A 26,322-nucleotide genomic window follows, 5' to 3' on the forward strand; every position below is an offset into this window, starting at 1 on the left:
TGTGGGAGATGAAAACAGAGCCTGACTTGGAATTACATCTCACCAGGACAAGTCTTGGCTAGGATTTTCTACTTTACAAGTCAAATATATGTGTTACCCAAAAGATAAAAAGATAATTTCTCTAGAACTTGGTACTTGTCCTCCAGAGATATAAACCTAGGCTCCAGTTTGTCACTGAAGGATATCTCAAAGTATTTTAAGGATAAATCAGTGTGAATGGAGATTGAGAGCTGCCTACTCAAAATACATCCCAGAATGATGGTCTAGTAAACTGTGTTAAGAAATTCAGGGAAAAGTTCACATTGACTCAAGCAGAGAGAGTCTGAAAAAGTGTTTCATGCTTCCAGATGACATTATTTGAATACCTAAGTTAAAGAAGGGGCTCTTCTCCCAAAATTCTGTGCATGTCAGGACAACGTTTTGAAGGTGTGATTAAAATTCATCGTCACGTTACACAGTAAAAAATGAAATTTTAATTAAAACCTCCCCAAAAAAACCATTCATTGAGTCCTAGTCTGTTACCAATCTCTGTTTTCAGGAAAAAAATGTACTTTTAATTTTTTTTTTATTTTTTTTTTTTTTTAAATTCAGAGCAATGCAGCAGGTGCATCCCTACAATGCTTCAGAGCTTTACAAAGCTCAGGCACATGCAGCATTTCTCCCCATGCACAGGAACACAATGTTTCTACACAAAGCACTTCGTGGGGCAGCAGCCAAGTGCAGATGCAAACAAGCACTGCTACAATCTCTGAACAGCACATCTCATCTATCTCATCTGATGCTCAGAAATGGAATGGCTTGCCAAAGTTGGGTTTGGAATAATGTGTGACAAAGAAAGGAGTGATCAGGACATGCAGTCATTGCTTAGGGATAAGAAAGAAAATTAAGAAATATTGTCAAATATCACCAGAAGAGATGGGATAAAATGGTTTTGCATGAACACAAAAATCTCCCATTGCTTGGGTCTGATTTTCTATTTTTCACTTTTTCTGACATGTATAGAAGGTTTAAGCTGTTTGTGGTTTTCTATTTCTGTTCATTTCCCTGTATCTATTCCATGTGAGTGCAATGGGTGCTGGTGTCCCAGAGCTCAGAGGGTGTCCCATGTTTGTCCAAAGGTACTCCCACCATCCCTGTAGTCAATCAAGAGCTTCCTTGTGTCATGCTTAGAAGATGCTTTAGGAAAAATATCTAAACTGCATGAATTACTTAATTGTCTTCCTGCTTGTTCTGCAGGGAGGAGTATTCTTGCACTGATTTTGTAGCCACGAAGAAAAAATAACATTCAATAACATTTCATTTTGCTACTCTTCCAAAAACCTTTTCAAAATTTTAATTTGAATGAAAATTTATTTTATAAAACAGAATTTCAAAAAATAATTCTAACAGCTTGTTTTACTGCAAGTACTTTCCAGAGATCAACAGTGAGATCCCCACAACTCCTTCTTAGAGAGTCTCTGTCCAGCAATGTTTCAGATGTCAATGCACAAAACATGGAAGGATTAAAAATATACATTATGTCTATTGTATCACTGGGGGGAGGTTAAGACTTTTACTGTAAATAAGTGTATGAGTTTTACTATAAACAATATTATTAAAAATCAATTTGGATAAGAAAAGGAGGGAAAGTGCCATGGTTAAGATCCATCTCTGCAAATGGGGTCCTCACCAGTGATTTAAGGGATTTGCCTGTAGATGATGGAAGCTCATAGGAATCTTTCAAAAAGGAATTGTGCCAATGTCTGGTTACCCAGCTACAATCACACGTGCTTTCCTACAGGTAGATGTATAATCACAAAATATCACATGGCTATTATTCCAAGGTGTTGTTATTATTATTAAGACAAAAACAAGACTGCATGAATCAGTGGATGTGAGTTTTGGAAACTGCAGAGTGCAGGAAGACAAGCAGCAACACCAAACATCTCAGGCTGTCCCTAAGCAGAGTTTGGGACAGCAGGTGTTTGTGCACTGGATGCTCCAGTGACACTGCTGTTGTTATGGCAGAGGTCACCAGATGGCACTGTTAAACATGCCAAGATTCAACTGATAAAGATTGATTCAATTTTTTTTTTTTTTTTTAATAAGCAACAATTTGATCTTAGAGAAAATGCAATTGTGTCACTTTAGGGACAGTCAAGGTAAATTTCTGAAAATTAATTAAGAAATTTTCTGTTCATCTTGATTTGTCTATTTAGAATCAATAACAGAGGAGTGATGTCCTGAGACCTCTGGCTTAACTTCTGTGGTGAGAGGACACTGCCCATGTGGGATGCTCCTGACCTCCTTGTTTCCAAGACCAATACTTGTAGTGTAAAATATACTAATTACACAAAGAGCATAAAATTCTAGATAAGAAGAGCACCTTTTTTTTTTTTTTCCTATTTTGAAGCAATCAAACAAATTTTGATATTCGGTACCACATGTTAAGAAGGGGGAAAATTCTATTCTCCATGGAAGAGGAGATAGGGAGACTTCTCCTCTTCCTTAACAAAGATTTCTTCTTTTTTGTTCATACAAATCCAAAAAAAATTCTGGATTGTCCTTGGAGACTTTTGTAAAAAGAGGACAACACACTTTGACAGAAACTTCTTGGCAATGTTTTATATTAATTAATAGTTTGTTCAGCAGGGAAACCATACTGATAATCTCTGAATATTACTCTGTCCACTTGGGAAATTCACAATCTACCCCTCAATGAAGATCAGTGGAATTCCACCAACTTGTTAACCTAAAATCTTTATTTTCTAGCAAGGCAAGATATATTGATCAGCTCTCTAGCACAGGATACATCGATCATACTTGTCTACTTAGATCTAATAGCAGTGGGGAGGAGTGGGAATGTGTACAAACTTGCCCATGAAATGATAAACAGCACAGTCGTGTCTGACACAAATTTTATCACCTGGCTGCATGCTGAGGAGATTTATGGAGACAAGTTGTCTAACTGGCTGAAACGACACATAAAATCTCACTAGCTGGTCACTTAGGCAGGGAAAGCTCTGAGGAATTTCGGCCCATGCTTTTATATTTAGTGAATTCTCTTGTCACTTAACACGTTCGTATAAATAAGATTGCATTTTTAAAATTTCGACCTCAGGAGTATAAAACTGTCAGGCTGTATAAATTGCTGTAATAATATATGACAGCACAGTTTGGGCCAGTCAGCAAAACTGGGGTTAGAATTAACCCAGTGATTAATTTCATTGGCACCAATTGAAGAGAAAGTCAGCAAATACACTACTTTTACTGTGCCATGATCATAAGGGAGAGCACCTATACTACATGCTTTAGGTGCTTTGAAATTTCAGTTTATTTCCCTGGGAAGCAGCAGACTTCATGAAAACCACCACTAAAACTCTTTTTTTCTCTTTATCTGTAAAATAAAAAATGTAAAAAAGTCTGATGTCCTTTCAGTTGTGGCCTGAAACTGTGGTCTGGCTGTCATCTCTGTCACCCAGTGATAGTACCAGTGAAAATGATCCATTCCATCATTGGATATTTTTGGATATCTCTGTGTTTGGTTTTTTTTGCTGAGAGGAAAAACTGAGAGTCTCAAAGCCATTCTAACATAAAGCAAAAACTTTTTTGAAACCTCAAAAAACACCCTCAGAGCATTAACATGTTCTTATGTCTCTAGACTATCCAATTAGTAAATAAATAACATTATCTTAATAACTTCTCCATCGTGGAACCTGCTGTCTCTTTTTTATTTTAAACGCAGACATGTTTTAGGGGAAAAAAAAATGTATTTTCTTCTTCACAAACCTAAATTTACTTCAACAATTAGGCCACCTACATTTGGAATTCTGTCAAGAGTCTAAAGAAAAGTGGCAAATACAGTCAACTGAATATTACAGTAATAAATACAGACCCTGCAATAAATCTCCAACTATGATAATCTCACTGAAATCCATTGATTTACACCCATTTCCGAGAATTTTAACTTAAATTCTGATAAAATTTAAGAATAATTGAGATCATTACATATTTTATTTTCTTCCCTTGGAGCCTTCCTGTGCATAATTTCTTTTTTAAATCAATGCATGGCTAAACTATAAAGCCTAAGGAAAGGAAAGAAGACAGAATGTTATTTTAATCTATTAATTCAAAGGAAATGTCTTTATTATTTTCCTTTGCATCCTTAATAAGTTAAATGACATTAAAATAACTAAGATGCACAAATTTTTGACCAGGGAATACTTGGCAAAAGTGTAACATCTGTTAGAGCTGGGGAAATGAACTAAATTTAGCTTATACACCTGCAATTGTCATTTAGGGGGAAAAAATCACACAAAAGCCATATATACAAAACAAAAAAATAAAAGCAACAAAATCCCTAATCCAAAACCTGAGAAGCTAAACTGGAACATTTTCATGTAGGACATTTATTTTTAGCTTACTGTCCTGTGTAATATTTATTTCTTACAGACCAAGAGGAATGAAGATAGAATTTAAATGAAGAATATGGTAGGTGTCTCAGCCTTTCATCCACAACCAAAGTGCATAAACCCAGTCTGATTTTTAATACTAAATCTATGTTAAATTCATATTTGCTGCCATCCTTACATTAATTTACTGCTATTACTGGCTCTTGTCAGCTTCCATTGTCAGAAATTTATTTTCATGGACAGAATACTTGTGGTATTCTTGTAATACTAAATGGTGCTGGGCAGTGCTGTGGAAAAAACCTAAAACCTTCCCTTAAAACCAGCTCTGTGTATAGGATTTACTTCTGAACATGCACAAATTGCTGGCTAAAGCAAGTCACTTCTGAACAGAACAGGAAACATCAAATGGATGGTCAGGAGGCAGACTGGCATTTGCTTGTGACCTAAGTAGGCAAATCTGCTTTGCAACCAACTGGAAAACATAAACCACGATGTTTTACAAAGGATTTTTCCTTGTGAAGAAATGTATTATTCACCATGGCTTTGCAGTATGGCCAAGAAACTCCCAATCAGAATGACTGGACAGTTGGCACCCAGTAGGTACTGCCTGGAAGTGTGAAAGCAACCCCTGGATCATGTCCAGCTCAAGGCTAGAGGTCATGGACTGGAAAAACCTCCTCCTTTTATTAAACCAACTCAGCATAGGCACTCTAGTAATAGAAGAGTTCTCTGTTCAAGAACACGGGCGTGTTCCAAGGAGTGCTCTTGATAGTGCACTGCAATCCTGTGCCCCTGCTCCCAGGAGTCTCCCTTAGCATGAGCAGCAGATTGCAAGTTTTCCCATATAGAAGGAAAACTGAAACAGGTTTGATTTCCCTTCCAGAGTTCCAGCTTTGTAGTAAAAACTGTCAGAACTTGTAACAGAAAATATCCTGCAGGTCAGTGTTAAAGAAGGCACATCTGATGTGATGAGCAAGTGTCAGGGTGGACACAAGGGAAAAGGAACATCATCAAAATGATTCTAATTCTGTGCAGTATGGAATATTAGAGCAGCACATTCTCCATTTGCTCTGCCCTTTGTGCTGCAGGGGTCACCCCCGAGGTCACCCCTCCTGCTCAGGACAGACTGCTCCACAGCCAACAGCACAGCTGTGTTGGTCATTCAGGGGCAAAGACTGGGAAATATGGAATTGTGGAGGGGCTTTTATGGAAGCAAACAGTAAGGAAGATTGGCAAAATCAACATGGAGATCCTCAGTTGTTCAACTACTCTTCTTATGGCACATAAGTGTCTCTGGGAAACTGAGATGCTTTTCTGGGTTGTCATGTCACCTTAAATTTTGGTGACTCAAGCATCCCAAATGACTTCCCTGAAGTACATAAAAAAACCCAGCAGGAAGTATTGAAGTAGCTACTGAATGTCTTTGGATGTTCAGCACAATTTAGACTCCATGAAATATAGATTTTTCAGTACATCTTGTCCACGGCAATAATGTGCTGATGTTTACAACAATACATTTGATAATTTGTGAGCACTGCTATAAAAAAAAGGAATAAAAAAAGTCAGGAAATCTGAATGTGGAGTGGATGGTGGCTGTTTTTAATGCCTTGGCTGCTCTCTGCTACCTTTATTATTCTGCTCAACACAGTGTAATATCAAGAAGTCTGTTTCCACCTTTAGGCTGGAGTAGCTGGACTCTAAAGGGTGCAGTTTCTTTAGACAAGCATGTGAATTGTTATCACAAACTACAAATCCCTCTTTTGTGGATTATTATTATTACTATTATTATGCCCCAAATCAATACCAAGGAGTAGGTGGAGAATGCAAAAGAAGGGACAAAAGCACAGACAGTGCAGTAATGAATAACAATTTTGCTTAAAAACTGTGTAAAAATGGCCTACTTTCATTTATTGTCTTCTTAATGTGCACAGTTGGGCTTCTCTCATATTTATGCACTTTTGCTGATATCAACTTCTTTCCATTGAAACTGTACATACCTTTGTTGTACTGCTTCTAATGTGCAATTTATTTTGGCTATAATAATCCTCAGCATTAGACTAAGTCAGAAAACAAATAAAACCAACATAATGAAAGTAATTTCTTTTCTATTTGATTTCCATGCATAAGATTTAAATGTGTTTTGGGAAAATGCATGAGGATTGAAGACACTGTTCAGGAACCCTTGAAGGGGAGGTGCAGCAACCTCAGAGTCCTCTGTGCTGAGCCTTCCTCCCTTCTGTGTGTGCCAAGGGCTGCCAGGAGGAGAAAAGCAGCTCCTACACCACACAAATCTTATGGCTGTGCACAGGAGCAAAAAGCATCAACCTCTTAAACATCAAAGGTTATGAGCAGGACATTGGGATTTCACAACTGTTTCTTAAAACCACTTCATACTACAGCTCCTTGGTGTGGGAGGTTATGCTTTTTTATTCCTCAATTTTGCTTCAAAGTGCCAAGCAGCTGTATTAACACATAAGAAAAATATTCAGGTCAGTGCTGAACAGTAAAAATCTTCCATGCAAAAGGAGCATAAAGTAATTGTGAGCTGAGAGTCATCCTCAAACTGAAATGCATCCATGTCTGGGATGGAAGGAAAGGAATTTGTTACAGCAGCACTGGTGCTAGCAGCAGTAGCTCAGGATCAAGTACAACAGGGCAGTTAAGAACAGTTCAGTCTCTGTAGGACTCACAGAACAAGGGTTTATAGTCAAGGTAATGAAAGCAGCACACCTGGACTTTGGGATAAAACATCCCAGGAACCAAACACTTCCCTAAGCTGAGCCCTGGAGCTCTGACTCTGTTCTGTACACACCCAGAGCAGTGCCCAGCTCCTGGTTACCCCAAGGCTTCTGGCATGACCATCCCTCTCCATTTCCCCTCACCTTCAGCATCTCTCCCTAGAGCCCATGGCCACTGAGGAGCAGGAACATTTGGGTGCCCTTTCAACAACCCAAGCCATAGATGCAAGGTACCAACCTGCCCTCCACGCTGCACAGAACAGCCTGTGCACAGCTTTTAGGAACCAAATTGTGTGACAGGCACTGAATCAGACTCAAGCTGCCTCTGTATGAATAAGTGAAGTGTTCCTAGACAACACACTTTTGGATCTGCATTGGCATATCAACATTCCTACTTCTGCCATTACATGAATGAAATAAAGCAAACACAAACGTGGAAAGAAGGTTTTTTTAAAAGAGCTGTTAAAACCAAACATTCCTCTTTTATTGTGCTGTTAATTTTCTCTTTAACAGATCACATTGCCAATACCCCCTGATCCAGGGGAGGGTCTCAGTGCTGGTGTATTTTGCAGTAGCAAATATAAACCCCTACCTATGTAGGACACAACTGCTTGAAATTTCCATGCAGTGCCAGATTTGGTTTTGTTTGGGAGGATGTCCCCACAGTTGATGCACAGATGGAGAAGGCAGTTAACTAACAATGATAATAATCATCCCCCATGACAGCCCAGAGCTGAATCCAAACCCACAGTGAGGTTTTGAGGCATGGAGTCAGTGGCCTGGCCATTAGTGGAGCAGAGAGTAAGAGAGGCACAAGTCTCTGGTGCTGCTGGGGATGGAGGCTCTGTTTAAGCTGTGAAGCCCAGACAGAGCTGTCAGGAAGAACTATTTATTAACAGGTGATTATCCTGCTGCAGAACAGGACACACACCAAAGAGAAACCACTGTTTGAAACCACTATTAACCTTGGTGAACAGGTGAGCTCTCTAATCATGAAAAATGTGTTATCTCAGAGGCTATCAGGGCAGGGAAGGACAGCCTCTCTCATCTCCTCATCTCTGCTGTGATTCCAGTGTGAATGATACAAAATCCCTCTGAGGTGAAAGGTTTTGTTTTTTTTTTTTCTTTTTTACTATACAAAGAAAAGTTTATTACACTAGTGTTAGATCCATCTTATTAATTGTCATTATTGTAATATTAGTAGTGGTAGAAGGATTTAATAGTTTGGTCTGGGTTTAGATATACATGAAAATCTATGAATGTTCAGAATATCTAATTTGCAGTTGAAGGGGAACCCTCTGAGGCAGACTTTGCACTATGTCTGGTTTCACAGTAGTGTAAAATATGAGTAGTGGGTGAAAATTACATCAATGCACCAGAGTAACCATGAACTATTCAGAATATTGGAAATCAAACACTTTGAAGTGCATTAAATTCCTGTTTTCAAATGTTACATCAGCTTTTCACCATGTAGTGAGAACTAGGGCATAAAAAGTTCTCCCTCATCCTATGAATAACTATTCTATAGTATTAGTTTTGAAGTGCTCTAAAATAAAACTGATCTTAAATTTTCAATCTATAGAGCCAAATTAGAAGAGGGAAGGTGCAGCAGATATTTTGCAGTTAAACAGAAGCCAACTCATTTTGCTGTGAATAACTTCTGAGGCAATATTAGAAATATAAAAATATGCATATATACAACATATCTGGCTTATTGTTTTAAAACAATCCAGACTTCAACAGTCCCCAAAGTGCAGTTTAGGTGAATTTATGATGGAGCAGGTGCCTAGCTCACTGTGCTGCTTGCCTACCCAGACACCTTCCAGGTAGGATTGTCTCACTGTGTTTGGTGCTTTGCCAGCACTCATGGCTGCAATCACAGCAGAAAATCAGCTGAACCTAGCTGGGATTTATGCTCCACACAGCTTCATTGGGAAACAAAAGTTTGGGTTGTTTTTTATTCTATTCAAATGGCATCTACCACCCTTACACTGCAATTGCAAGAGCAGAGGACAAAGAAGGTCAGAGAATAATGAAATTATAACTCAATGACAAAATAACAAGCAACAAATGAATGCATTGGCAAATCAAGCCCAACGACAGAACATTAGTCAAACAACAACAAAATGATTAATAGATTAAGTATTCCTGGCAATGATTAAAATACCTAAATCCTGTACTTATGGACTTGATCATTCCTGGCTGTGAGGAACAAAAGCCACATGGTAATTGCCACCTCCTTAAAGCCACTGGTGCAGATTTAATGCGCTCAGAGTAAAGTCCTCTCTGCTTTAAACCCTGAGGAATGATTGCAACCTTTTCTGGCACCTATCAATAAAAAATGAGTTTGTAGTGATATTAAAAGATGAAAATCACTTTATTTTACTTACTGACATCTCCTTTTTGAAGTTAACTTTATGATTAAAAAGAGAACAGCTGCTTTTTGTCACTGCTGAAAGATGGATGGATTAAAAGCACATATCACCACTGCAAAGAGGCTACAGATCTTCATCAATATAAATCCACAAAGCATTTGACTGTGCCAGGGAAACTTATTCTCAAATTTTCATTCCACCAAGAGATTATGGGGACTTAAAAGGCAAATAGCCATTGATTCTTATTACACAAACTGCTAAAGCAAGGAGAAAAAGCAAACATTTAAACAATTCTTTTAAAATCTCTTCCTTAACTTCTGCTTCTTCTCACTGAAGTGCTGAGCACTGTTAAAATTTTTGTTTGTGCTTTTTTCCTCCTTGAACTTTCTTTCATTTTGCAGATCAATCAAAACTCTTAGAAGCTATTTTGTTTCCCATTGAGGCACAGGAGGCAGCATTTTCCCTACTTTGGTGGTGCATTTTGTCACTGCAGGGCCTGTTGAGTGTTCTGAACAGCCAGGTTTGTATTCCATCCTAAGGTCCCTTACAGGCTCATTGATCCTGGCTCCATGGAACAACCCCAGGATTTCCCTTCTACACACACTTAAGTGTGTGATAATTGTCTCTGCAGTGAATAGACATAATTATTGTAAGGTAATCATTATCACCTTAATGCCCAGGAGTTCAAACTCCACAGCCACATCCCCTCTATCAATTCAAGTATTCCTCTGTCCCAGAAAACTTCCAATCCTTGAACAACCAGCTACATAGGTAATTGGGAAGAGAAACAAGGAAATTTCAGGCAATACCACAGCCAGTACAAGAGGCAGCTGCATCATGTGCCAAGGACTCCATTTCTCACAGGACAATTAGATCTTTCAGAACATCCCTGAGTTTAAAGATATCAAGTACACACAATTTTTAACACAAACATATTGTTCAAAATATTTTTGACAAAAACGTGAGTTAATATTATGAATTCTAATAAACTTTAAAACAGTTATAAAAGCTTTATCCTGCAGTGTTTTGGACTGATCATCTTTTTTATTCCTTGAAAACTTCCACATTTAGATGACTCTCTGAGGAGACTAGAGAAGGTTTTGCATGATATTCTGAAAGTAAATTACACTGCAGCTGATAACACATATCTCTTATAAATAAATAAATAAATAAACAAACAAACAAATAAATAAATAAAACAATTTTCATGCTGCTTTATAATGGCCTGGCTGTTTATTCCAGGCAACATTAGATGTGCTTTCAAAGGTTCTGACCAGCCCTTCTCATCCATCAGCTCCTGGTTGTTTCCTGCCCTCTGGAAAATCTGCCCAGAGCAAACAAGAGGAGAACACCCAGGAAGAATAAAGATGCACCAGGAAGAAAATTCCCTGTTTGAACTGTGAGATTTCAGGAAGCACAGTGTTCTTCTTCTCCCTTGGGCATTTTCCTGCCTGGATTCACAGGTCTCCTTCACCTCCTCCACATCCAGATGGTTCTTGATCAACCATTGTATTCCCAATTTCAGCACTTATCTGTGCTTTGCAAGTAGCACTGAAGAGTTCCCATGATAATATCAAAGGGACAAGACACCTCTCATCCAAATGCACTTTTCAAATTTTAAATAAATTTTTTAAAGAATCAACTATTACTTGTTCTTAAGTTCCAGTTATGATGAAATCTATTTTTTTCAAAATTCTAAATTCTAATTCTATAATGTCTGACCTTTCCTAAAGTAAACATCTCTGTGTACGGCATGGATTCAGAGGAGGTTTCTGCCACTTTCTTCTTAAAATACATAGCATGGGAACACAACAAAACCTATATTTATAATTAAATCACTCAGAGTCTGTGGTATTTAACTAAAGAGCTAATATAAAATTGTTTTTAAAATTCACCTTTGACTTTTAAATTTAAATATTCTAGCCTTCTGTACACAGCAACATTTAAAACCACCTAGATTAGTTTGTATTAAAATCTCCACAACTTGTTGGCTAATGGCTATTCAGGAAAAAAAAAATCAATTATCATGTTATATTTTTGCCATGCCTCCCTCCCCCCCCAAAAAATGTCCTTTTTAACATCCAGATGCAAGTACAAGCGATGTTTAGCACTATAATCAACATTTCCAAGCTACCAGCCAGCAGAACTCACAGTGCTGAACATCAGCATTGTCAGCTCCTTGGAAGCCTCAGACATATTTTACATAGTCCAAACAGATTATGGTCTCCATTTATAACCCTTCCATGCAGGGAGGGGAGCTCCTGAGCAGAAATTCAGGATGGAAAGTGCATTACAGCTGAAGATCACAGCACAGGAGGTTCAGTGCCCAGAATCAGCACGGGATGCCTGAGCTTACTCCACCTCTCCTTGAGGCAAACACCACCCCCAGGGATGAGACAAGAAATGGCAAAAAAATTCCAACTGCAACATTTTGACTAAAATTTTGGTCTGAACTCAGAAGTGCGGCTTATAATCAGGTGCAGCTTATATATGGACAAAGAAGAAAAAGTTGCTGTTTTAGTTTGGAGGACAGGTGTCTGCTGAGAAAGGCAGGAGCTTCTCTTTGAAATGGAGAATGTAAACTCCCTCCCTCCAAATTATTATAATTTTGAAATCAAGGGGATTTCAGGCAAAAATATGGGAATTAGGAATAACAGTTCTTTACTAGGGAAATTAAAATAGAAATACAGGACTACAAAGAAACAAACCCCAAACCCTGACACAGTCAGAGTACAACCTGACACCCGTCAGGCAGGGTGTTGGCAGCAGTCCCATCCCATGGTGGCTGCATCCTCCTGCAGTGACAGATGTGGCTCAGTTGGAGCAGTGCTCCTGTACAAGGTGCAGTTTCCCTCTGGAGCTCCAGTGGGGATGTGGAGAAATCCGGTTTTCCTCTGGAGTCCAGTGGAGAAAGGGGCTCCCTTAGTGTCCCAAAACCTCTGTTTTTATCTTGGTAAGAAATGTTGGGCTCTTCCCCCTGGCTGGAGCAACTTCCAATGGGATGCAGTAATTTTATCAGTCCCACAGTGGGACTCAATGGCCATGAGCAGAAAATGACTGGCTGGAGGAAGGATGGGTTGTGAAAAGATAAAGAACAATGCCCTGCCTGGTTTCAATGGATGGCCCATTAGCAGAATATCTCCCATGGAGATCAGGATCACTGCCCCCACCCTCAACAGATGGTGATAGAACAGATACCTTTTATCACACTCTGTACTGTAACACAAGACAGTTGCCGACACCTGGACGTGCAGCTTATAATCGTGAAATTATTGTACTTTGGAAGTCTGTAATTCCTAATCACCCTCTTTGTCAATCCCTAAATGCACAGCTGGGCCTTCATTAGGGGAAAAGGACCACTGTGAGCAGAGCTCCTGCAGCTGAAGCCAGACTCAAAGCCCTGCAGATGTACCTTAACAACAATTGCATTTCACTCACATTACTTTGAGTTGGGGGATGATTCTAACTCCTGCTAACACAAGCCAGCAGCAATTCCTGCTGTTATTTACAGTCCATCTATTGAAAAGAGCTCCTTGTGTCCTTTGGTGAGCACCAAGAGTGGAGCTGTAGGACCAATGTACTGATTTTCCATATGCTGGAGGGATAAATCCTCTCCAAGCTCTCTGGTGCCTCTTCTGAGGGACATTTTCAGAGCTGGGGTTCAAGCCCACCCAATTCCTGCCCAGCTCTGTGTGCCTTTCCATCCTGCCCAGCTTCCCTCTCCAGCTGCCTGCTGGGAACTTGGTATGATTTATGTACATCCCTAGGGACGTATCATATGGAACACAAATATCCTTGAGATACAGCAAGGGCTCTTTCTGACTTTGTGATGAGTCTTAGAAAAGTCATGAATAGATTTTTAAGATATATAAATCATGAGATTGCAAATTTTTGCATCGAACATAACATTTATATCCCAAAAACTTGACTCTTTTTGCACTGTCTTTGCTGCAGTTTCCAGACAACATCAAGAAATCCAGCACATGTTGGTGGACTTCAAATTAAGAAGTTTTCAAACAGCAGAAAGGCTGATTTTTCATAGGGGTCATATAAGGGCATCTTTTCTGCCTTTCCTCAGGTTCTCCTTTGGAAACCCAACAGGACATGCGTGTAGGACTCAGTAACCCTTCCAGTCACAGAGGGACCCTCCAGGATCCCCATTTCCCTTCAGCTGAACTGTAACTCACATCACGTCACTAACAGCCACACTGTTCTTTAAAGCTTTTTTTTAATTTGTTTGTTTGTTTGTTTGTTTTTTCTCCTTCATTGAGCTCCAGAGAGAGAAATTGCAGTTTGATGATCACATGATCACAGTGTTATATCCTTTAATAGCAGACACTGTGACCAACATCAGATTTGGTTTGGGTTATTTTTTCTCTTCAATAAAAATCAAAATATCCAGCTTCCATGGGAAGAACAGGATGTATTTCCAGATTTTCTTAAAGGGCTCACTTCACATTTTTTTGAACACAGGCCATTCAAGTTTACCACAGAACAGAAGTATGGGCCCCAAACTGTGTCCACTTAAATTTATAAATAACTCATTTATTATTTTTTAACATAAATTATAAGTGTCAGCTCGTGGCAGAAAGCAGAACAGTTGTGCTTCACAGAAGTATTTTTAGTGTTCATGTACCTTAAATGTCCATGCACCTTAAAAGTCCTCAGGATGTCCAAACAGTTTTGTTTTAATGTAACTGTGTTCATTTTATGTAACATTTTGCAGAACAGAACTTATTTCCATTCCTTTTTATCCCCCTGATGCCCTTGTGTGCCATTGCTCTGAGAATGTAAAACTACACTCATGTCTTTCCTGTAGAAACCTGAAAGTTACCTGCACATGAATGCTTTGTGTAATTCTGCTTCATTGTCTTCCAGTGGATTAAAAAAGCTCAATTTACTGAAAGGCTACTAAACACTCTTCTACTTCAGTATTGTGAACTTTCTTTTTCACTTTTATTTGTAAGCTGGACTCTGCAAAAAATTCCGGGAGATGCACATCATTAAGAGAGGGGAAAAGTCAATTAAACAAGTAGCAGATCCTCTGTCTGATGCATGGTTTTCAAAGAGCCTATGAAATATGCAAGACCATTAGAAAATAAAAAATAAAAAGTACCTTAGACAGCAACTAATTGTGCTGAATTGCCTGCTGGTAATTAAACAGGGCATTTGTTAAAAAAGGCCACATTTAGTTCTTAATGAGTGAGGATTTTGACCTTCTGTATAGTTGGGCAAAAAATGTGTTTGGGGTTGAACCACTATGAATGATTCTTTTATTGCAAAACACAGACATTTTCTCCCTTTTGGTCTTGCTCTGGGAATGTGACATCAGCTGTTGTGGAATTTCACATGAGTGTGAAAACAAAGCTGAAAAGTCAGAAAAGTGTCACAGGGAGTGGAATAAATCTTTTGTAGGAATTATAATCTGGACTGCTGCTAATTTTTCCTCATTTTCCATCCTAGTGGCCAAGCCCTCCTTTGGGAAAGAGGGCACTGGTACTTTGTTCCAATAATCCATCCTATGTACAAGATACTTTATCTTCCAAACAGCATTTTTGATACTTTGCTACATGTTAATGGATGTTAACAAGGACTAGATAGACAGAAAATATTTTAGAAAGATGCTAAATATAGTCTCAAAAAGTTTGATTCCATAGAATTTGTTTTATCAGGATATCCCACCTCAGAAAGAGAAAGAGAGCAGCCAATGCAACTCTAGAAGCCTTTTTCAACAGCTGAGTGACAGAAAATATTGTTAATTTGCAGAATGGATCATGGTCACATCTCTAGCTTTAAATAAGGTTTACTCTTCTCAGATGAAACAACTTCCTAGAGTTTTTTCCTTTTTTTTTTTTCCCCCACATGAAATAGAAGCAATTGAAAAAAATAATAACAATTCAAAAAATGCATCCTTTTTTATTTGTTTGTTTGGACAGACCCAGTGCAGAAGCCTAAACCCAAGGAAATGCTGCCATTCATTCCAGTAGGACTCAGGTCCCATCATAACTATTTCTACATTTTTTTCCTTCTTGCACACAGCTCATATCCTATCACACATGCACAGCAACAACGCTTTCAACACACCCATTTTCACAATAGATAAAATATTTTTAGGTTATGGAATCTCTGGAAAACTCCTTATTTTCTTAGCAGAGTCAATGCACTGGGAACAGGTTCCTACTATTTGATGGACATAGTTCCAGAGAATACTGGTTTAAACTAGGTCTGCTTGACAATTCATCAAATAAAGTATTTACTGAGTCTTGCCATTGACTGGGCTCTGTGTTCCCCCAACTTCCCATTTTCACTTGATTGCTTCCAGGTATTTCTATTTTTTCCCCCTTAATTTTTAACTTATTCCATTTCATCCCACAGTATTTTAATCTGTACATTTGTCAAATAACTAAAATCATGTGCATTACTGCAGTGAGTTAAAGATTAAGTTACCCTTTGGTAGATTTTTTGGAGAAAAGATGACTGGAATCTGAGAGGGTATAATGAATTCTGAAAATCAGTTTTTGTACACTCTGTGCATGTTCTTGCTTCTGAGTGCAAGAGAAAGAGTAATTTCTCCATGTGTCAAAGCAAACTTCACACCACTGAGTAGTATCAATCTCACTTAAAATTGCTGGTGACATCTTGACTTGTTTATCATAGTCTCAGAAATGATGGCAAATTTTAATTTTTAAACTATATTACACAGTTTGAGAATGACTTTTGGACCATACAGTTCCATGATCTTAAAATTGAAGAACACGAGGAGAGCAGAACAGTAGGGAAGTAAAGACCGTGTCTGAAAGAAAAAAAATGAAATATATGGTTTCTCTTTATTTCAGCTCTGAATTGCAGTGTGTGAAAAGCAGAATCTGCTGTGCTGTGTACAGTGGGCAGGCAGGTGGATGTTGAGCAGAGGCATCTCCATTCCGGGTAGGAACACTCCTACCCTAGGAATTCTCCACTTTGGTTAACAACACAGAGCTAATTGCTGAGATGGGAACAAGTGAGAGACCAGAACTCACTCTCCAAATTCAAATGAACACTCCTGCAGCTTCAAGGATTTGCCACAATAAATGTTGAACTGTTTATGGCTCCGGGAAAAGAGCCCCGAGGAGCCAAGGTACCCCCTTCACAGAACAGATGTACTATCCTGATTTGTTTATTCACCTTGGCAAGATCAGGAGCTGGGAAGTCAAATCCCCCCAGGCAAGGAGTGGAAGAACTTGAAACCAAGTCTTACAATGTGGCTTGGTGAGGCTCCCGGGGCAGAAAGCTGACAACTGCACTTCTGAAAAATTATGTGATGCTAGCCCCAGAATCTGCTCTTTTCTTTCTTCTTCTCTGCCTCCAATTTGATACCATTCTGTAAATTTAGGCTGACATTATAAATTGCTCTAGGAGGACCAAAATCACGTTTTCCAGCACACATGCCTGTCACTTTTACTTTTTTTTTTTTTTTCCCCTCACTTCAAACACCAGGTTGCCCAATTATTTTAACACTGTTGAATGAAGCAATGAATAGGCAAATAATGTCACTGGAAAAAGAGTACATGGAAATTTAATGACATGTTTTATTGATGGGTAGATGCCTCAGATGTGTTTTTCTTCAGCAGACAGATTTTACTATTAGTTAATGTCAGACATAGTAATAAAAACTCTCACACTAGAGGTCTAAATGTAACAGTTTATGTATATAGTGAAAAAAAAAAAAGAAAAAAAAAGGAAAAAATGCCCAAAAGGAAACTGAAAAAAACCAACAAAAACAAACAAACAAAAAAAAAACCCAAACCAAAAATAAACATTATTCCTTCTAAATAAGATTTCAGGATGTCTAAGCCATCCCATCTCCCCAGACAGAGGTGGGGATAGCTGAAGACAGACCCTGTGCTGTCGTTGTCCCTATGCCTCAAGGTTACCTGTGCTTCACAAGCCTTTGGTGTCAGTCCCAGTCTCTGCTGGCTGAAAAGCTGTCTCTGATACCTGGATATTGAAAATGCAGTGGAGATTTACTGTGTGATGTGATCTAATGGCAACCAGGTAGCAGCTACAATTCCTGCTTGCTGAGTTTAGGAGTGTCAGGGATTTTTGCCATGCAAATATGGCTGGAATTCCTGATACAAAGATTGTGCCCAGAGTATTTGTCTTCATAAAAATCCTTTGACATTTATCATACAAAAAGCTTGCTGCATTTCTTGCTCCTTAAGGAGTTTTATTAGTTTATTTGTTTATTAACAGGGACAAATTAACAGGTAACTCTACACACTGATCAACAGAAAGATAGTAAAACGTGTTGAGTAAAACTGAAAAGGAGATGCTCATAGTATGAGTTTAAATGTTTGTTTTCTCAAAAGAGGGCAGCCTCAAAACAGTAACAGCAGGCCACAATAAATAGCATTTAACCTAAATCCCTGGGAAGAAGAACAAAGATTTCTCAGATCATTCCCCCATCCCGTCAGTCACTGACTGTAGCTGCTTTCCTCAGGTTTCTGCAGCCCTGTCCATGAACCAGTTAATGACACTAACTGGCCCTCTTAACTACCATCACCTTGTCTTAAATATGATAGATTAGCATCTCTGCTACACTCTGTGCATTTTATTGGGCAACAGGATCATAGGAAACCTGAAATGTTTGAGTTATAATCTTTACTCCTCTTTTTCATAATGTAGAACTCCATGGATTAACCATTGCTATTGCAAGCACGGTTTCTGGGTCCTGAAGAAAGCATGTTTATTTAAATGTGTGTGCTAAAAAACTGACCAAAATTTGTGTTCAGGGAGGTCAGACCTGACCAACACTTGATTTCACCCATGAGGAACAGTGGCCAACATTTTCTCTCAGAAATCTGGATACTGCAAGTGAAAAGGAAATACTGCTTGGGAGCAGACAGGACATTGCTCCTCCAATGGACAAGACAGAACACTCTCTACAAACCATGCACTAATTAATGATCTGCTGTCACATATTATCATCATAAATGGACAAACATTTAAAGCCTACACTTAATTTGCCACGGAGACAATGCTGATACCTTCACAGAAGCATTCCTTCGTGAATTCTAGCCTAAAAAACCTCTTCAGCAGCAGCCCATCAAGGTAGGATGAAATCACATCACTCAAATGTCTTCCACTGCTCATTCCCCCACCAACTCCTCTAATTTGCTTTGCTGCAAAAGGATTTTGTGATGGAAAGTTATTAAATCACCAGGCCCATGACTTCTTTGTCTTGACAGTAGAATAGACTAAATGACCTTGGCTAATTTAAATGAGTCACATCATGCTCTATTGAGGCAAAAAGATAGGAAAGACAGCAATATACAAGAAATTGGATGTTTGGATGGTGAAATGAGGAGATATCACAATACTAAACTATGCAAATTGAGCTTTCAGCCAGACAAATAGAGTTCTTTACCAGCAGCTTTGTTCCAAAACAAAAACACACTGTTGCTTTATTTTAATGCCCCCATTTTTTTCTCTTTTCTGCCTCATAAGCCAAGTGAAAACCCTGATGCAGAATGCAGAGTGGTCACAGTGGGGATCATTCCAAATGTTACCTGACGGTTTCAGCAGCCCCACTGGTCCATCAGGAGCTCTGGGAGATCTCCTGGGGGTTCGAGGATTCAATAATGTGATGCTTTGTACATCACAGCCTTTAAGGATGAGTGATTTAAAGCTTGTCAGAATAAATCAAATGAGTTCACAGAGAATTCTGATGCAGGTGAGCATTACTTCCAGAAAAACTCTCATGAGAATGAGGGACATTTATAACTCCTGACTGTTTTAGGGTTTTTTCTTTACCTTGTTACACAACTTCATTAGAAGGAGGGGAAAAAAAAAAAAAAGTAAGACTAGGATCTAAGTGTAGGTCCATATCTTTCAGTTTTATAACTTTGTGTCACTCTTGAAAGGTCTGATGTTTTCCTAAAATTCTGAAATTAGCATTTTCCCCTCTGGTAAACACAACTTAAAATTTCCCAGTGTTCCAGCTGCAGAAAGACCAGAACAAAACATGATTCAGTAAAATCAGCATTTATCTTCATCTTCTGATACCAATTCATCAAAAAAGCCAAACAGAAAAATAATACTCTCATTATAGGCTGCTAAAACAGGAAAACTTTTGGCCCAAACTTCTCAAAGTGTGTTCTGCAGTTTTTTAATACTAAATGATCCAGTGTTTGCCTTTGAATATTTTATTGATTGGAGACTTCAGAGATTATGGTTCAGATCACAGTTAATAAAGATCAAATAATCTGAAGACTTGGAAGGATTCTATTTGCACTGGTATTTTTTGCAGTATTCTTTTAGCATTTTCTGGCTGGAAAACTGAAGTATTAGCACAGATATTCCAGAGGCTACTAAATAATAACTTAAGTTAGTTAATTAAAAAAGGAGATCTCCATATTCTGTACAAATTTTAGGTTCCTATAGCTCTGACTCAGACCAAACCCCAATTTTGGCACACCACTTTCAATTTAGTGCCACATACAGATATGTAAAGCACTGATTTATAAAACTCTACAGCTTACCTCTGTAGCCCTAGTTAAAAAAAAAAAAAAAAAAAAAAAAACCCAAAAAACAAAAACCAAAAAACCACAAACCCACCCCCCCAAAAAAAAAAACCCAAACAAAAAAAACCCCAAAAACCCACATTTACTAGGATTCATGGGATTGTGACTATAATTCTTTAGAAATTATCTTAATAAGGCCAGGTAACTCCAACTACCCCATGATAGATATTTGCCTGAGCCATTCCTAAATGGATGGGGAGGCAAAAAAATATTTTAGCTTTCAAAATCAGACTGGGATAAGCTTTAACTGATCAGAGCCCCCAGCCCCATACTGGGATGAACCCTGTGAAGGAAAGACTTGGAGCTAAAAAGTTCAGTTTGCAGTAATTTGGCAGCTCCTGTGGGGCAGGAGAATTCTCAGCTCATTGCTCAACTGAGCAGTGAAAGTGGCTGCAAATGCAGCTGAAATAAAGGCCTGGCTCTCCAAAGGAGCCTGAAGAAGTGTGTCAAAGAAAGGAGCTTAATTGCCAAGAGCAGATCTGGAGCAGTCTTCGACTAGAACTACTCAAGCTTGGCTCTGGTTTTGGCACTGGTAAATTTGATCTGAACCTTAATAACTTTGCAAGAGCTAATGGGTGTGAACTCCCCATCCAGCAGGGCTGGATTGTGCTGGAATTACTGGAATTTTCAGAAAGCTGAACAGCCCCAGTATAAATTTTATAGGAGAGGTTGATATATATTTTCATTTCTCCCTTATTCAGCCTCTCTAAAGCATTCTTTGATTAGATTAAAAAAAAATTAAAGGGATCAAAATGACCAAATACAGATGTCTTATCATTATTATATGCTCTGAGGTTCAAGTCTAGGGAATTACACACCCCTTTCTCCTCTGAAGGACATTGGAACACATAATGTGAAACAACCATGCATAATAAAACATTTTTTATTTCATATTGCCACAACCTCTCCTGAATTTATGCATTACATTCACCAGAAAAAATGAATATGTGCCTGAAATAAAAGATGATAATACAGGAATGACATTGTATTTACTACTATTTCCTTGAAATTTCCCATCCATTACCATTTCACACTGGAGCAATGACCATATTTCCCCTTGCCAGGGAAAGGTGCAGGCCTGAATACAGCTCTAAAAGATCATTAATAATGAATTCATGTGAGAATGTTAAATTTAGAGAAAGAAATTAGAATAATTCTCCTTACTGGATGCTTATACCCCATTAGCTCTCAGAGATTTCAGCCCTTTGGAGTTACCTGTGCACTGAAATGGGCTTTGCCCTGCTGACACCCCCATATTTCAAACCATAACTGATTTTCCTGGTGCTTGGACTGTGACTTATTTACACAGCACGATCAGTGTCCCCAGCAAGAGATTATTTTAACACAGCTCTGTGACCAGCTGGGCTCTTTGCAATTCAATATTGAAAATTGCTGTCGCCTTCCTCGATCACAAGTTTCACATGAGCACTGTTAATTACAGCAGAATTGATAATTCCACTCTTGTGAGTAATATAAAGAAAAAAGCTAATGATTTGGCTGGATTTCTGAAGTAACTTTGCAACTTTTAGTCACATAAATTGGTTCAACAGATGACTTGTGTGTGCAAGACTCAGAAAGTAATGAGGAATGACTCAAAGGTTACCCAAACATTTTTCTGATAAACAGATTTATATATAGGGCAGAGAGACAATAATTACAGCTGTAAGGAACTCAGATCAAATATTTGATACTTAGGAATGTAACATAATGACACTTTAGTGGCAATTGTTTGTGATAAACTGCAGGATCATAATGTAAAATTATGGTTTTCTATATCCTTTGGCTGTATTGACAGAAATGTGTTTACTGAAAATTTCAATTATGCCCCCAATAAGCAATGAAAAATATGGAACTGCCACACAAATCATTATTAATGAGTTGTTAACCATTTCCTAGATGTGGAGGTACTGTGGCACTTCATTATGTAGGTGTTCTGTGTGGTCTAGCAGAAATAATTATTTAGAATGTTTTTCCAAATTATAAGGTAATTTATTAGAGTAGGCATTAATTTTTCCACTGGGAACCTTTCATATTCATGTATGATAATAAAGAAATGAGTGGGAATCAACATAAACCTAGCAAGGTGTATTTGAGCATAAATAAAAGGATGTGAAGAAAGATTGGGTATTTTGTGTGCTATCACATCCCAAAATACAGGACACATGAACATAAGAAAAGCAAACATATTTCATTGTCACTAGCATAGGATTTTACTTTTAGTCTATATATTTTTTTTTTATTCTATTAATCTCATGGTTTAAAGACTTAAAATATAAAAGACAGTTATAACAATTATTCATCACTGAAAACTTTTAATCCTCTGTCATTTAATCCAGAGTAATTTACAAAAAAATGAAATACAGATGGATAGAAATTTTAACAGAAATTATTGAATCAATACTATTCTCTGAAAAACACTCACCTGCAACTTCAGAAAGTTTCAGTGCAGGCCAAAAAGTGCTTTGGCCAGTTTAACTTCTGCAGTTTTTTAAAGCTGATATACTGACACAAATTTTGATTTTGCGTAATGCTCATTGAACAAGGACTATAAAACAGTTGAGCCTTCAAGAAAAGAAATGATTCTTATCACTGTGAATGAGAATTTTCATATATTTTATGACAGCCTATATCCTCACCTGGTTATATAAAAATAACTATTTGTAGTTTTGTGAAGTCAGCAGTATTGTACTGATTAATTCCAGATGGCATTTTCTTTTCCTAATTTTAATTTTTTTCCCCCCATATTTCTTATTTTTGGTGTGGGCTTAGATTTTACTCTGACAGCTCTGAAATTATGCCCACATGAAATTTTAAATTCTAATTTAACTTTCTGAACTCTGCCATTAATTGCATCTTTCACTGTATAATGTCATACTGGATTGCAGCAGAAGTCCCAGCACCTGTCTCTGAGTTTCTGGTTTGGACCCTGAGATCTGCTGAGCATCATCAACAATCATTCATCTGGAAATCTACTGATTAAAAATAACTGATTCAAGATATCCAAGATTTGGGCCTACAATTAACCCCACTGCAGACCTCAAAAAGTCATCTCAGTAGAGCTGAGATATTAGATAGTTGACCTTTACATATTTATATTTGAGATTTCTCATTGTCAGAATTTGCTGACTACACTATTGAACAGTAGATTATTTGCATAAAAGCGTCCTGAAACAAGCTCCTCCATGCAAAAAAAAAAAAAAAAAAAAAAAAAAAAAAAGCAAATAATAGATTTGATATATTTTCAGGTTTTGGTTTTTTTTTTTCTTTTTTCCTTTCCTTCTTTTTTTTAAAGCAGAAGTTATAAGGAAAAGAAAAATCATCCTGGCAAACTTTTTCTCTGTAATGAGTTTCCTCATTCTTCTTTTGATAGAAGAATTTTCATCACATAAGCTTAGTAACTAATGAGGGAAACCTCTGAAAATCTCTGTGTGCTTTTTACTTGCATTCCATTCACACATTAAAAAAAAAAAAAAAAATAAATAAATTTGAAGCACATGTTAAAATATGCTTCTATCAATTCGCTTTTGATTGTTTTGCACATATTCACACACATATATGTATTCCCAAGGAGTTAATTCTGGTTCTCTTTGAACTCAATAAATAAAATGCAGTGGAATATTTGAAATTAAAGCAATTTTCACTCACCCCTGCAGTGAACTCCTTCGTCGTAGCCATCGGAGCAGTCGTAGACCCCATTGCAGAGCTGGGACAAGTGGATGCACTTGTTGGTACCAATGCAGCTGATGAAATTTGGGCTGCACTTGAAATCTGATTCCTCAGGACCTAAAGAACAAAGGGGAAAATTCTCACATGTGTTTTTACATCCAAGGGATGTAAGCTAAGGGATGTAAGCTAAGGGAACACTCTATGTATTATTAGTTCATTTTGAAGGTTTTATTCATTTTTCAGATTTTAGGGCCTTGTTCTCACACATAAAGTCATCAAGAAATAATTAGTGCAATTACAAATCAATGGCTCAGAGGATTACTTACTAAAATACAGGTGTTTTACAGTTGCTAAAATAAGCTCTGCAGACACTAAAAAGCATCATAAGATTTTAAATTGTCCTGTGACTATCCTAACAAGAGTAAGAGGTGCCAGTATTTATTTCCACTGTTGTGCTATACTGATAATTACAGATATTTATGAAAATACATATACATGTCACGTATTTGTGGCTGCATTAGATGAGAGACACTTGCTCCATCCCAAGAGATTGCCTCAGAAGCTGCACAGTCCAGGATGGAAGGGGGAGGATAAGGATGCTGTGATTGCTCCCTTTGGGATACCACCCCAGCTGCAATCACTTATCTCTGTCCCCTTTTCCCTGAAGTGTTTGGTTCAGGGAGTTTTGAGGGAGCTTAGGGACTCTTGAGAATCACTTTTGTTTATCTCTTAGAAAGGGTTCTGACTGATAAAATTCCCCTCACAACTCCACATTATAAAGACTGAGATTTTTAACACAGCAAAGAACATTTAGAGGCCGTAAGGATTTGGCTCAGTTAGAAGTTGAACCATAATTTACATGTATATCATTAGCTACTCACAGACCAAAAAGGTGGAAATTTTTTAGGAAAACAACTTGAAGCTCCTTGATTTTCTGTACTGGAGCCTTGGGTCTGTGCTGAACTCTGGCAGGTTGTAACAGTCCTTTAGGGAAATCTATCCTTGGATGCACAGTGCTCAAGTGCAAGTTGGTTTCACCTCCTTTGAGACACTAACTCCAGGAGGAAGGACAGAAATCACTGGCAATAGCTGAAAGCTCCCTAATTAATAAGCTGGAAAATCTCAGCTTTCTCAGGTCTTGGAGTCAGCAGGACAAACCATTTGAGGGGAATCTACAACTTCCATAACAAATGGAGATGCCTCTCAGCACAGACCATTAAATAAAAAATCGAATATACAAAATTTGTCCCAATTAGAAAACCCCCAAGAGCACAGGGCAGTGCCCTCCTTCCCCTGGCAAAGCAGGAGCCCCTCACAGGGCACATTCCCTGTGCAGGAAAGTGGGAAGCAGTGTCCTGCTCCCTCCTCTGACCTTCCAGTTCCACACCTTGCACCCAGGGAGGGACACCAAGGACACCTTGAGGAATTCCTAATTAACAGAGACACAGCACTCTGCCTCTAGGGAAGGAAAGGTAATGCTTGTGGGGATGAATGTACCTGTCTCAAACAATCTGTGTGCTCCCAGGATGAAACAAAAACTATTCTCACCATGCTTTGGGTTAGATATACACAATTCAAATGTAGAGGGATTAAAATGTTTCAGAATGAAAAGATACTCCCTGTATTTTTCAGGGAAATACAAGAACTTAACAACAGAGCATTGAAAGTTGATCAAAATTTATCCTAGAATTCAGGATTTGATGATTACTGTAATGAGAAACAGACAACCAGGAAGTTTGGGTTTTAGGAATTTTATTCCTCTTTTGGTAGCCTGGAGGCAGGACACTGAATGCCATGAAGCATCCCAGGCACTTGAAGTTCCCTGCAGTACCTACAATCCCTGGCAGTGCCAGGTCCTCCTCCAGGACTGCTCTGACCCTGCAGACCTTCCAAGGAAGAACAGAAATGAGGCAGCCCAATGCTCAGTGTCAGGTAGGTTATATAAAACCACAGGGTTTGATTTGATTCCCATTTCAGCTGCATTAGTACTTGAAGGCACCTCACATGTAACAAATCCAAACTATTTTTCTGATTTGCCAGTAATAACTTGCTTATTCTCTGTGTTAGAGCATCTGTGATAGAATGTGAGGAGTGAAAAAAGTATTTTCTTGTAAAACAGAGAACATTCATTAAAAAAAAAGAAATTACATCTGTGAAGCACTGAGCCATGGTACCTGCATTATTATAAACCTTAGATCACTGGAGAGTTTTCATATTTGAGCAAACAGAAAACTTGAGATCTGTGACCAAAACTACATAAACATTTTGACATATATCCTAAATTTAATGAGTGAAAGAAGGAATCTCTTATTAACATTTAAACCTTGAATAGACTAGTCTGACATGTTCCTGTCTATAACATTTTTTATTTGATGCTACTTGCTTTTAAAATAAAAGATTCCCCCAGGACACAAACATTATGCAATTCTAAACATATTCTCTAGCTCAAAATACTAATAGAGGAGCTTCCTAATTAGATTTCTTTGATTGGGAACATAGGATGGGACACTGAAAAACACTCCAGGAAGTATTACTCAAATTGTTTTGGTTTTGAGAGAAATTTTGTGCATCACTTGTGAAAGCAGAAGAT

General features: G+C 38.1%; 1 protein-coding gene across 1 annotated transcript in view; it reads right to left on the bottom strand.

The window, feature by feature from the left end:
* The window catches only part of LOC116998804 (low-density lipoprotein receptor-related protein 1B-like), a 535,307-nt gene that overhangs the window by 244,431 nt on the left and 264,554 nt on the right, over positions 1 to 26,322 (bottom strand). The window contains exon 3 of the mRNA XM_033064919.2: positions 23,712 to 23,849. Within this exon, the coding sequence (XP_032920810.1) occupies positions 23,712 to 23,849 (138 nt within the window). The remainder of the gene's footprint in view (positions 1 to 23,711; positions 23,850 to 26,322) is intronic.

Source organism: Catharus ustulatus, chromosome 7, assembly GCF_009819885.2.
Source record: "Catharus ustulatus isolate bCatUst1 chromosome 7, bCatUst1.pri.v2, whole genome shotgun sequence".
Classification (NCBI taxonomy): domain Eukaryota; kingdom Metazoa; phylum Chordata; class Aves; order Passeriformes; family Turdidae; genus Catharus; species Catharus ustulatus.